This window comes from Habropoda laboriosa, unplaced genomic scaffold (assembly GCF_001263275.1).
Source record: "Habropoda laboriosa isolate 0110345459 unplaced genomic scaffold, ASM126327v1 scaffold106, whole genome shotgun sequence".
In the NCBI taxonomy this organism is placed as follows: Eukaryota; Metazoa; Arthropoda; class Insecta; order Hymenoptera; family Apidae; genus Habropoda; species Habropoda laboriosa.
Genome location: NW_017100224.1, coordinates 401,724 through 414,585, shown reverse-complemented (window position 1 = coordinate 414,585; position 12,862 = coordinate 401,724). Strand labels below are relative to the sequence as shown.

At 38.7% G+C, this 12,862-nt stretch overlaps 1 protein-coding gene across 1 annotated transcript; it reads right to left on the bottom strand.

The window, feature by feature from the left end:
- Positions 1-6,560: 6,560 nt before the first annotated feature.
- LOC108571069 lies at positions 6,561-7,051 on the bottom strand. The gene is given in 3 exon segments (XM_017933038.1): positions 6,561-6,657; positions 6,659-6,780; positions 6,992-7,051. Coding segments are annotated over 3 exon segments (279 nt in total).
- Between the last annotated feature and the right edge of the window lie 5,811 nt (positions 7,052-12,862).

Here is a 12,862-nt window from a genome sequence, read left to right as displayed (position 1 = left end):
AGCGTTGATTTTAATCGAATTTGTCGAATTATTTACCGATTTCATACCTTATATGATGTCGATTGTTTTTCTAGAACGTCGAAGAAATTAAGACTCGCAATGACAATCACCAGACAGTCTTCAATGACAATCATTAAATAAAAGCCCTTTTATCAAGTTTTCAAGATTCAAACGAAATTTATTAATTGTTAATTAAACATATAGAATAAGAGAAAAGCTTACGAACATTTCTTTATCTATTTATCTATTGATATGCTTTCGTCAACATTTATACAATTCAGTTAGTAAGGTCTCCTGTCCCTTTAAACAGGTTCAAGAGGAACTGAATTCATCACGAGTCACATACATACGTTTGTGGAAACAGTGAAAATACTACTTCTTGATAGTTGCCTCTTCGCGAAACGATGTTAGTATTTCTGGATCTATTCGATACGTTTTCATTGGCCAGTAGAAAAGCGGTAACCATAACAACACGGGGCAAATCTATCAAGTTTTACGAAAAAGGAGATAGTTGACGGTAGCCGTAAACGTGTACTTCGGTGCGTCTTGACCGTTTATTTTGAATTTGTCGCGAGTTCGATGACCGACGACGACGAACGACGGCCGTGAAGAAGGGCTGTGCCTGCATAAACATTCCTACGTATATATGCGTATCACAATGCATAAATACACGACACGCATCCACAAGTTTTGTTTGTAATCCCTTGTATTCCTATATTTATTTCCACTGGTTGAATTTTCTCGATCTATATGAGTTCGCGTAACTTTTCCTCTTTTTCGCAGCTACGATTAATGCAACAAGACCTGGCAGCGCTAACTAGCAAAAAACCAGCTGCAATAATTTATCGAAAAGACGAAACAACTGAACACAGTCTGATGGAAAAAGGAAACAAAAGAGGAAAATGAACCAAGAAGAAACATATGCTTCTGTTATTATAGGCGATGCTTGTTGGAACCCTATATCTTTTCACCAGTCTTTCAAATCTGTCTCTTCTTAATGAGAAAATGCGACGTTTTCTCTTTTGCATAATTGTATTCCAAATCTTGTAAGTTTCTTGTATCTTTCCTCTTGTTTTTATCAATTTTCAACTTGTTCGCATCGATGATAAGAGTCTAATTGTAAGATAAACATATCATATACAAACTTGTTTCATACAGTCTGAAAATTGGTAACAAATCAAAAACGGGAAAACTGAATTGAATGGAAAAGCGACGAGGACAGAGGCAAATCCTGCAGGATAAGATTCAAAGTGCTGCAGTGAATTCAATAGGAACACCTGCGTCGAAGACGAAGCAGTGTTGATAATTCGTCTTTTCCTAAAACAGGATCGATCGTGAGATTTCTCAGGTGTGTCAGGACATCCTGTACCTGGTACATATCTGCATCTTCTCAGCATCTGTGCATCAGCATCTACGATTTTCTACTCTCTATCTTTTTCTATTCTTGACATTTTGTTTCTCTCTGTCATTTGTAGCGTACTCGGGAGAAGGAAATTGATCTAGCGTGTGTATTATGTTCTGCGTTCATCCTAGATACCGTAGCCCCTATGATCGGGCAAACTTTTTAATCGTCTATCTTAAGTTTATCGCAAGACTGGTTGGCAGACAACTCTGTTTTTCTCTCGGTATTTTTTTAGTTCATTCCTTGAATTGTATCTTGTTCTCTCTTTCTTGATTTTTTTTATCCGACTTCTGACATCCGGAGAATCGACGAGCTCGAGGTTAAGGTGGGACGATAAGCCAGTGAAAAATGAAAAACCTGTTCCTCTTCCTGTCTTGGGATGAGACGGTGGTCATTACATGCTCGAGCGCACACGGAGGTCTCGAATATAGGTACCTGCCACTGGCCGTGAGTATCACGAGAGGCTATTCGAAGGATATGAGAAAAACCTCGAGCTGACCGGAAGCTAGTATCCCGATAGACCACCTTATACAGGGAACGACGAACGCGCTTACTACTCAAAATGAAGGTGTAAAAAGTTCCCCAGAGTCATGAAGGCTTTTTACTTGTAAGAAGAAGTAATTGCTTCGACCACTTTATATCGACTTCTCAACTCTTCAGTATACATAGCGAAAGACGCAACTTCATGTGCAATGAGAACCATATACATATATATTTAAAAATAAAAGCCATTCGATCGAATGTAAAGTGTATACGTTTCCTTCATAATGCTTACCGAAAATTGTGTAACGCGCAAATGATTTTTGCTCTACGCTTCTTATAGGCTACGGAATTTAATTTCCTATTGACAGGGGTTTACGATTCAAAAGCTTCGGGACAAACCAATCCCTCGATCCAGTTAACCAACTTAACATCCGTGCTTCTGTTAGGTAGTTCAGATATCAAATATAAATCGTTAAATATAAATAGTGACTCTGTTAATCTTTAAATTTAAAATCTTGCTTCGTACGAATAGAATTCTAGTCGTGAAGTATAATTCAATTTACTAAGAATACGCATGTGTAAGAGTATGCGTTATAAAAATAATTCTGCTAAGCTTTAACCGTTGATAATGCAATAAGATACCTGTTTGTGATAGATTTAAAGATACTAAACAGAAAATAAGTAGTTTGTTAAAATGATTTTATGAACTAAAACATAATTGATACACAGTACGTGCATAGATCGCATCTGAATTTTTATGTCTGAGATATTAAAGAGATTATTCCTTGAGTATGGTATAAACGAATATTTTATCTAATAAGATGTAACCATTTTATAGCGCGCTTTAAATTTTATTACAATTTGTTTCTGATTCTAGGAAAAAGTAAAGAAGATAATAAGCCACACATTTTTTATAAACAACCAACATTTTCTTCCAACAGGTCTTGCTTCTTTTAATAATTAAGTGCTCTTCATTAGATTAAATACTTTTCTATTCCAGATTGATTTTCTTTAATCCAACGTTTCGTTCCGTATTTACCAAGTACTGAAGTTCTGATGAAATTACATGCAAATAATGTGAATTTTGTTACATGCACTTTATAATTACACACCTTTATCTGAAATATTTTCATTCTTAATTACTTAATAATTAATTATAATTATTATAAGATGGTAATTAATTGGAGTCTTATATATGTTCTGCATACTGCACATTTCAGATAAGACAAGCTGCATGTGATGGCGAAAAATTGTAGGACAACAGAGTTGCAAAACAAAGGATTAAAACTTGACGATGACGTTAACGTCCCGATTTTCTCGATCTTCGACTAAAGCGGTTAGAGTAACGTAAATTTATGCTTGTAAAAGAAGAGGAGGAAGGAAAAGTAGAGGAATGAAGATTCGTGAATAACGGAAGGAAAGAAAATAATGAGGAAAGAAGGTACTGGAGGGGGGAGAGGGGGCGGGAAGGACTGGTGAGAGGAGGTGTTTATCAGAATATTTACGAGGAGTTGACTCTCCCGATGCGTCCCCACCCGAAAGATGTTGGTCGGTGCACGTGTCTGCATGCACCTTCGGCTATGCGTGTCCATTCGTTTATGCGTGTATCCGCGTGCTTACGACGAGACGTGGCAACGCAGGTTGGAATGCAGTTTAGGAACGAGAGAGTCGCCCACGAGGCCAGCTCCCCTTCCCCTTCTGAAGGCCTTCTTACAGGAAGAAACCGAGGCTGAGGGGAAGCTTGCTGCTACCAGGAAGGAACTCGCTGGAATTCCCTTGACTCGCCTTATTTCTTCTCGTCTACAGCTATGTGTTTCTTCTTTTTCCCTTCCTTCCTTTCCTTCTTTTCTCCCTCGCCTTTTCATGTTTCTTTTTCTCCGAGAACAATGTTTAATACGCATACGTAGTACCATTCAAATGATAGAGTGTTCGCATACATTCACGGTTTGCATTCTTTGTGGAGAAAAGTACTGTGTAGAGAATTTGAACAAAAACGATATTACGATAACGCATAATAACGGCGTTGTTGCATAATAGATCCGTGTACACTAAGCCCCGTTTATCGCAAATTTTATTTATCAAGAATATATATACATATTTTTCAGTCAGCCGCTCAATATTCTGTTGATCGTTTTCCTTGTGAAGGAGAGGGAAGTATAGGATGAATCAAAAAGGCAGTCTTATCACAATAACTCGCTTCGTCGTGTCGACGAAGTCAACAGCGAAAATAACGGAGTCTGGGTACAGACGATGAGAAAGAAGAAGAAGGAGGAGGTCACGGCTACCTGGAAGGAACATCGATGGAATGTCTCCCTTTCTTTATTTTTCTTCGTATGTAGCATCGAGAGAGAGAATCAACGTTTCTTTCTAGAAGCTGTACATTAGAAAAAAAGGAGAAAGAAAAAGAAGAAGAAAAAAAACAATACTACTTCGTGTAAAGCCCATAATTAAATAGATTCGAAGGCGAACGTTAAGACAACGCGTTGGGGCTTTTTTCGCAATTATAATTGGAGTCTGTGAGTGAGTTTCGACGCGAGTCGAGAAGGAAATATTGCTCAGATCAGAGTAGAAAGCGCGAGGACGGTGGGTATCGCTGGTAGATGACGTAATCGGACAAGAGGTCTCTTAATTGGCTCGGCGTCTAGCGCGTTAGGATCAATTGTCGACGTAATGCGAGGCACAACGGTGCACAGTAACGCAGCGTGACGAAGCGCAAGGCAGCTAACGCCGACGCAGCTTCCCACACTGGCGTGTCTCGAACGGCGCCTTCAACCGGCTTCCGATGTAACAGGTACTTTAGATCCGTCTTGTTTGTACCTACAGCTTCTCCGATTACTTTGTCATACGAGCTGTGCACTACCCACCGTTTATATTTGTACAACGAATTTGTTTTATTCGTAGAGTTGAATCTGCCTCCGTTTAAGGTATTTGGTGGTTAAGAGGTAACAATTGCAAGTTGTTGCCAGCTCCAAGTAGATGTCACGTGATTTGCGTCCGACTGAAGGTATCCAAGTTTTCTTCGTTCAGACGAATACGATAGAAGAATATTTTTATCGTATAGGTAGGCATCGATTAAGAACTAAAGCAACAGTATACGTATCTTTAATTACTCGTTTCGAAACGAGGAGAGAAGTCAGGTGGGAAGGAATTAATAGGAAACTTATCGGAATCTCGAACCATCTATTCCATGTACAGGAAGTACTACTTTTTCCCTGTTTCGAAGAAAGATGACTCAGAAGCATGAGACATTATGTCAGTGATTCAATTTCGAATAAATTTAAATCTTATCTTTTAGTTTACTTCATACCGATTGTAAACTTCCGTACCGATCAACGGCATTTAGAACAACTTTCTTTTGCAAATTTATCGCTTTCACAATTTTTCAGTGTTTCTTCTAAGTGTATCACTGATACGAGTTAAAAAGATTTCTTTTTTTCTTTCTTTTTTTTTGGTTTATAACGAAAAGTGTAAGATTTATGTTTTGTAACGTGAGTCTATTATTCAAATGTTATCATTCTTTCGCACAGTTTCAGATACTAGAGACTGATGAATTTCTGAGAGCCTAAAAGGTATGTAATACGATGGCAGACGAGGAGTTAATGCGCCGAGTCGAACGAACTTCCGGGTCTTCGGCGACCCTCGTTTGTCTCGGAAGCCAAAGAAGTCACAAGGAGCCGTTACGTACTGGTATCGAGGCATTAAGGCATTAAGGCATTCGAGCCTCTCGATTGCCGTGCCTTTACCATCGCCGGAAAAATAACTTGATCCTCTTCACCCCTTTTACTGTTTACTCCTTTCCTCGTACATCTTCTACAATTGTACAATAAAACGATCTTATTTTATGATGTAATGCAGGCCCAGGAAAAAAATGTACGAGATATTTAGATACAACAGAGGCGAAAAAAATGTAATGGGTTTCGTTATTTTTCAGTGAAAATGTAGAATGTTTAGGAATTTTTAGTTATTAGGTTGTTGCACATGAAATGGCAAATTTCACACGTGTATAAGGTTCTCAGAATTTTGTTCTCAAATCTGCTACCAGATGACACTTATTATACAACAATTTAAAGGTTGAAGTTAACCAAGAGCAACACGATCGGTGGTTCCCCAATTGTTTCACTATTAAATGGTAGATTGTGTAGAACAGTGAGTATCACGAATTAAGATCAAATTTCACTGGCCACTTCTTATAGTTAAAATTTAATAACGAAACTAAAATAAAAAAATACATTTTTAAGAAATTAAAAATTTTCTTTTAACCTCTTCACTTACAATTGTTTTACCTGACTATGCACATATTTAAGCGTTAGCTATTCACAGTTTTAATATTGTATCACATAACAAAAACATTTGATAATCCTTAATCATATGAATTAAAACTAAAGTTAGAATTAAAATGAATCTTTGTTACTACTGTAACTGTTTCTCTCACATTTTCACTAGAATCTGTTTCACAATTCTGACCCGTAACAACATAAGATGTTAACAAAGGCTTAAGTAATCTTGTTTTACGATGGTCAAAGTGTATCGAAACCAGTGGATCGTCTCTGATTAATAAATATCATTTTTACTAAAATCAGAGATATGGAAATTTTCATTGATACCTCGGTCATTTCATCTGCAACAATGTAATACAATCGTTTCACACACACACACACACACCAGAGAAGAACGATTATGGGAGAAGAATAGTTGTAGGTGATCTGACCTTCCTTGGTACGAGAGGTGATCTGGAATCGCGCCCTCTGTTGGAAGTACGGTTATGTGCAGGAGAACGATAACGGAACGTCCTCCTCTTCCTGCATCGTTTTCATCTTCTTTCTTGACCGTCTTGTCGAGCGGCATTCAATGCCGCTATCGACTAACCGCTTTCGGTGATGTGGAGCGACAACATTCTTAAAAGAAGCAGAAGCCGAAACGTCGCACGATCGACCTAACCTAAAAAATAAGGGAAAAAGATTGATCGAAGAGAGGAGAAGAAGAAGATGCAGGAGAGACAGATTCAAGTCCTCCATACTACTAATTGTGAGCTTTTTAATATTCTCAGGAGTAAAGTGGTTAAGGCTGTGTCTGTAGTGATTCGACGGAGAGCAATCCTCGCGCAACTCTGGCATCGCAGTCGCGATCGCGTGTCGACCGCTCGTTAACACCGCCGGAAGTTGTCATCGACTCGATCGAATGCCTTGCTCGTGAGCAACCGACCAAGCGAGCAGAGCAAACCTGCCCATTAACTTATTATCGATTACTCGACATTTTCAGTGCCGTAGTCAGTTGGAACATCACTTCGAAGGATATCGATGTTCACTTAGCCGTCGTCTTAAATTCTCTAGCGAAACGAAGACGCACACACAGCGTTAGCTCGAAAGAGAGAGAAAGAGAGAGAGAGATGGCTAACACCGGAAGCAGAAAAAAGGTAGAAGACAAAAGCTTCGTTGACCGTCTTGAATTTTTATAGCTTGATACACAGTTTCGTGAGAGTCTCTTCGGAGGTCGAAGCAATCCGGAGAGAAGTGGAATTCGATCTTAGGGTTGGACCAAAGGGATACACGCGGGAACTTGCAACATCAGGGATTCTACTTGATTTTCAAGCTTCCTCTGTTTTTACTTTCCTCCGATCATATCTTGTTCAATGTTAACGGTTTGATTACGTCCAATGTCACGCGTGAGATATTTTCTCCTCTTTTTAGTTGTTAGTTGTACGCTCCGTATGTTCTTTTTTTGTTTTTACGTTTATCAACTCATTAGTCTTTTTTGTGTTAAAACGAAGGTTATATCCGTTTATCTATCAACTAGTGTGCTTTTGTGCTTTAAAAAGAAGAGAAAAAAAGGAGAAAGAGAAGGCTGATCGTGGACACGCCCTCCTCGTTCCTGATGAAGGAAAAGGGTGAGGCTCTTCCTCGATTCAACCTACCTCGTTTTCGATAATCACCAAGATCCTTGAGAGAACGACCTCGTCTTTTATTGGTTTACCCCTTTTTCTTTTTTCTCTCACAGGAAAATAGAATTTCGTCTTGGCAGCCGTTACGACCACTTTTTAATATCGCTATCGATTTTTGAACAGGTCTATGATCTAAACTGCAAGCCAGCTAATTTAGAAAGTAGGTTAATGCCTAATTGTGTTTAATTGCCCGTTTCTCGGCACTGGTTCGCTTGCAATTACCAGAGGTTACCTTTGAAACTCCCTTTGACCCTTTACAAACAGATTCTCAGCTTCTTTACCTAGAAGAAGGGAAATACTTCAGAACACACGTGTAACGTGTAAATTGGTCAGAAATGTTCCGAAACCTTCTCCGCAACGTTTTCATTGCAAAAGTTCTTTCGTCGAACGTGTAACGAGATCGTGCGTTTTATTTAACCGAGTCGCGAAAAAAGAAAGGAAATCATGAAAATATTCCCTGTGAAATATTTCAAGACAGACGCGCTGTGCCTCGATTCAACTAGCGACAGTCGTAAGTTTAGGGGAGAAAAAGTTCGAAGGACGTTTCGAGTAACGACGAATTGATCAACGGATACGTAATTTACCGAAACCGCGGTATATGTAACGTTAAAATTGAGCCAAACACATCTAAAGATTTATCGACACATCGAAAGACGTCGAAGCGAACGGCTAAAAGAACGTTCCTCCGACTCATTGTCAGTCTAACGCCGAACCTCTAATTGAGATCATTTCAACTCGGTCTGCATCAATCTACGCGAACGGAGGAAGTTTTGTCCATCGTCTAATGTTTGCTGGGGAGTTTGCCGCGTCACGGGAACCCCGGAAAAATTCCAAGTTCGCAATTGGTACACTTTGGAGAACGGACTTCAAAGTCAAACCATGGTTACAAGTCGCGCATCAAATACAATCAGGCGTCGCATTTGAAAATCATTTCTAGCGGGACGAGTTTCATCTCAACACGTTAAACCGACCCTACTGCAGCATTAATTCAGACAATTTGCGACGTGGTCCTCGCTCGGTCACTCTCGTTACATTCTTTTCGTGCCTTCCCATCGTACTCCTGCCCCTCTCGGCACACATATACACTCATACACCCTTCCCTCTCATCTCCTGTCCTTCCTCGTCGCTCCTCTCTTCCCTCACGTTTTCTGTCCTTTCTCGTCTCTGCTCTCTTCGCCCTTCCTCCTTCCTCTCTTCCTTCCCCTCGTTCCCTCGCTCATTCTCCCTCTTTCTCACACTTCGTTCTCTCCCTCTCCCTACCCCTCTCTTACATTCTCTTCTGCTTTGCTCTCCTTTCCTGTTATCTACTCTTCTCTCTTCAGCTCTCCTTCGCTTTCCTCTTTTCTCACTCCTCCCTATCCTTCTATTCTCTTCGTTTCTCTGTTCCCTTCTGCCCGTCCGTTTTGACCAATTTATCTCTCTCTCTCTCCATCTTGAAAATGAAACATTTAATAACTACCAAGATATGTAGTAATGAAATCTCGATTGCTGTTACGACTTTGAAGAGTTCTTTCTCTTTAAATTTCGGAGATTTATTAATTTAATCTTTAAAGCGTATATATTAGTGTTTTAATTAAGTTTCTTGAGTTTCTTGAGTATGGTAAAGTTACCTTGCGCTATAACGAATAATCTATTGTTTTATACTATACACAAGTTTTATGCAATAAATATTTGGGCAAACGGAACGAGACAATGTGTTGTAAAATATTTTTCATTCGGTCTCATTTTCGTTCAGTTACGTGATATGGTAGTTTTCCGTGAAAATTTCTCTGTCAATCTTTAGAAACGAATTACGAGTGAATTATGCAATACTTATTTCAAAATACCTTTATTCTTGTCTTACGATTAGTCAGCACATATTATGCATTGAATATATTTTATTTACTTTACTATCGCGTATAATGGCTAGTTGAAAACCACGCATATCATAAGCAATTTTTGCATAAATAATTTTCACATGGATATTATTCACTGTATTCTTCAAAAATCTGTGAAAAGTGTAATAATTTCAAGAGCAACGATAAAATCGAAAAAATATGTACAGAAAGTGCCTCTCTACTTTTTCATACTTTCTTAAACATACTATTGCAGATAATACTTAAATTAATAACATTATACAAATTTGCAACGTTCAGTTGTAATTTCATATTACACGATATTCAACCACATTTTCTGGTAAAGTTTGTATTTTTTTATATGCACAACAAGTGCATATTCTATGAAATCTATATTTTTATTTGGTTAATAAATGTGATACTTTTTTGCAATGCAACCTTATTGACAGTATGTTACACGTAAGAAAACGTTTACGATCAAAGTGAGTTAGCAAGAATTGTGCATAAAGTGTATAAATTATGCCAAAGATGCAACAATTTTAAGTATCGAAGTTTTAATCTTGAATTATAATTTTACAATACAAAAGATTCCAAATATTATTAAACTTTCATAGGCAGCCTGGGTCTTTGACGACCCAAATGAAATTTCATTGAAATAGTTCTAAAGACTTGACTTAACGAACAATTGTACAATATAATAGAGATTTTGATAAGTATCTCAGAATTTTTTCAGATTTTTTGAAAGCCTAGAACTGTAAAAAAATTAAACTTAGATATAAACGACCCAGTTTGCCTTCTAATATACACCAGGCTTATCTTGGTATATATTACTATAATATTTATAATATTTTGTTATTGTTTTGTATATAATTGCGTATATTATATGTGCAGTACCTGCAGCTCATAGTTATTCGAACGACTTTTAAAATTCAAAAAATAAGAAGTTGCATTTGGAAAAATATTGTTTAACGATAAAAAGTATTACACGTAGTAATCTTGTGGACTAGACCATAATACTGTAATACTTACTTAAAAACTTATTTACAAATTCTTATTGAATAAAGTACGGTGTATTTATAATACTTACCTTTTGAAATCAGAGTAGATTAAAAAAAGCTTAAAATCTTCGCATAATTCTGAGCCTAAATTTATATCAAGTTTGCCTATGTCGATTATGGTAAAGAAAAAAGAAATACCGATCTATCAAATATATAAATAGTATCTACTTAAGGTGAAACCGTGATTTTGAAGAAATGATCTTCGTTCACTCCTTCGCTACTTTTTTACTTTCCCTGGTTTTCCTTCTTTCGTGTTAGCGAAAATGACATCGTTGACCGTCTCACTCAGGTGCAAACAGCGAACTTTAGTAATAGGTAGACGCATTGTCTCAGGCAGTTCAGAATGTCGCGTGTTACGGTAAATCGATGAAGTAATTACTGAATAATTTGGGTAATTCAAAATTTACGAAAATTTGTATGTGTGAAATACAGGGGATGGGGGTTTGTTGCATGTTGCGCAGCCCTCTTGTAATTTAGCCCTTGCAAAACAGGAAGTGCGATACAAAGAGAGCAAGGTACCCCGTTTTTCTTGCGATGTTAACCAAATTAAGGGTTCCTTTGTCGACATTTCACGAGAAACTCTTTGCCACAAGGTGGGAAAAACGAGAAAGAGAGAAAGAGAAGCAGAACGAAGAAGAGCAGGGCGGGCAGGAGGAGGAGGAGGAGGTGTTGAGAGAGGAGCAAGAGGAGAGGGATCCGTGTGGACAGGGGCGAGATCGATGTAAAGAAAAAGGGGTATCATCTGAGAAATTCAAAAAAACTGACCACCGTCTAGATGTTGCCGGTGATCAGCTTCATTCTTACACTCGCGGAGACATATATGTGTATACTCGGTACTGTATAAGAGAACGTAACGGGCAAACCGCACAGGAAGGATGAGGCAATGCTAGGGGGTATCTATGTTTCGACGTATCGATGTCTCCGAAGGGCTCGCGTGTCTGGCCTCTGGTAAAAGCGCGCTTTTCTCTGTCCGCTACTCCTGCGTATTCGATTCTTTTCACCGTGCAACAAAAGACTTTGTTGAAGTTTATGGATTTTCTTCGACGATTTGGCTCAAATGTCTGAAAAGCAGCTAGACAACGAAAGGACGGCCGATGTGTGAACGTTTTGATTTTGAGTCGTGACAGCGACCTTATAGTCCCAGAGTAAGGTAGTATCGGTATTTCTTGCGGTTCTTTGTCCCGCAGGCTGTACACCAACCTCACCTGCGCCCCGCCAGTTCGTCCAGGTAACTCGATCACGCGTGGCGTTCCCGTGACAGTAGAGCCCTTCTCTTTCTTCTCTTCTTTCCTCTTCTTCCTTCTCCAACTCCTCTCTCTCTCTCTTTCTATCTTCTCCACCTGCTTTCTTTCTCTCTTCTTTGCTTTCCTTCGTTCCACAAGTCGGTGAACCTCATTGTAACGATCCGAGGGTGATCGAGTCTCGGTCACTTCCGGTAAGGTTCATCTCGTTCCTTTTTTTCGCTCCGACTCGAATTCCTTGCACCTAGATTCTTCGTATCGCACCCGAGTCCGTGTCGTTTTATCGAAATGAAAATGGTAGCCTTCGTGTTAAAGAGCGTCTGTGATATGTCGCGAAGAATTATATATTACATTGATCGGTTCGTGACAAGAATTTGAACGATTAGAAATAACACGATACACGCGTTCTATACGAAAGGAAAATAAACTTAACGGCTTGAAGGATATTTGTGATATTGAATATTTTTAGAATTTCAATGAACGCGTCTGTCGATATCGGAAAATTGAGCGAGATAACGTGCGATATAGAAATGTTCCTCTGTAAATATAAAAGAATTTCTCACGCTTGTTTCTGATTTTCTACCTTTTGTTCTTGAACATTTTATTATTGAACTTATATTTTACTGCTATTCCTCCTGCAACGAATGTAGGATATATTACATTCACACTTCGCTGTTTTAACATAGATTGAAAAAGATTTACGCGATCACATGCAGTAGCTGATGAGATAGCAAGATGAGACACGATAATTAACACACGATAAAGGAGGCACGGAATGTTTTTCGGTAGCACAGCGGTACGCCGGGAGTCCCGTAACTCTGCTTGGTATTACTGGTATTACTAGACAACGAGTGCAGAGTCGGGACTATGACGAAGTCATTACCAGGAACACGTTGCTTTCACCC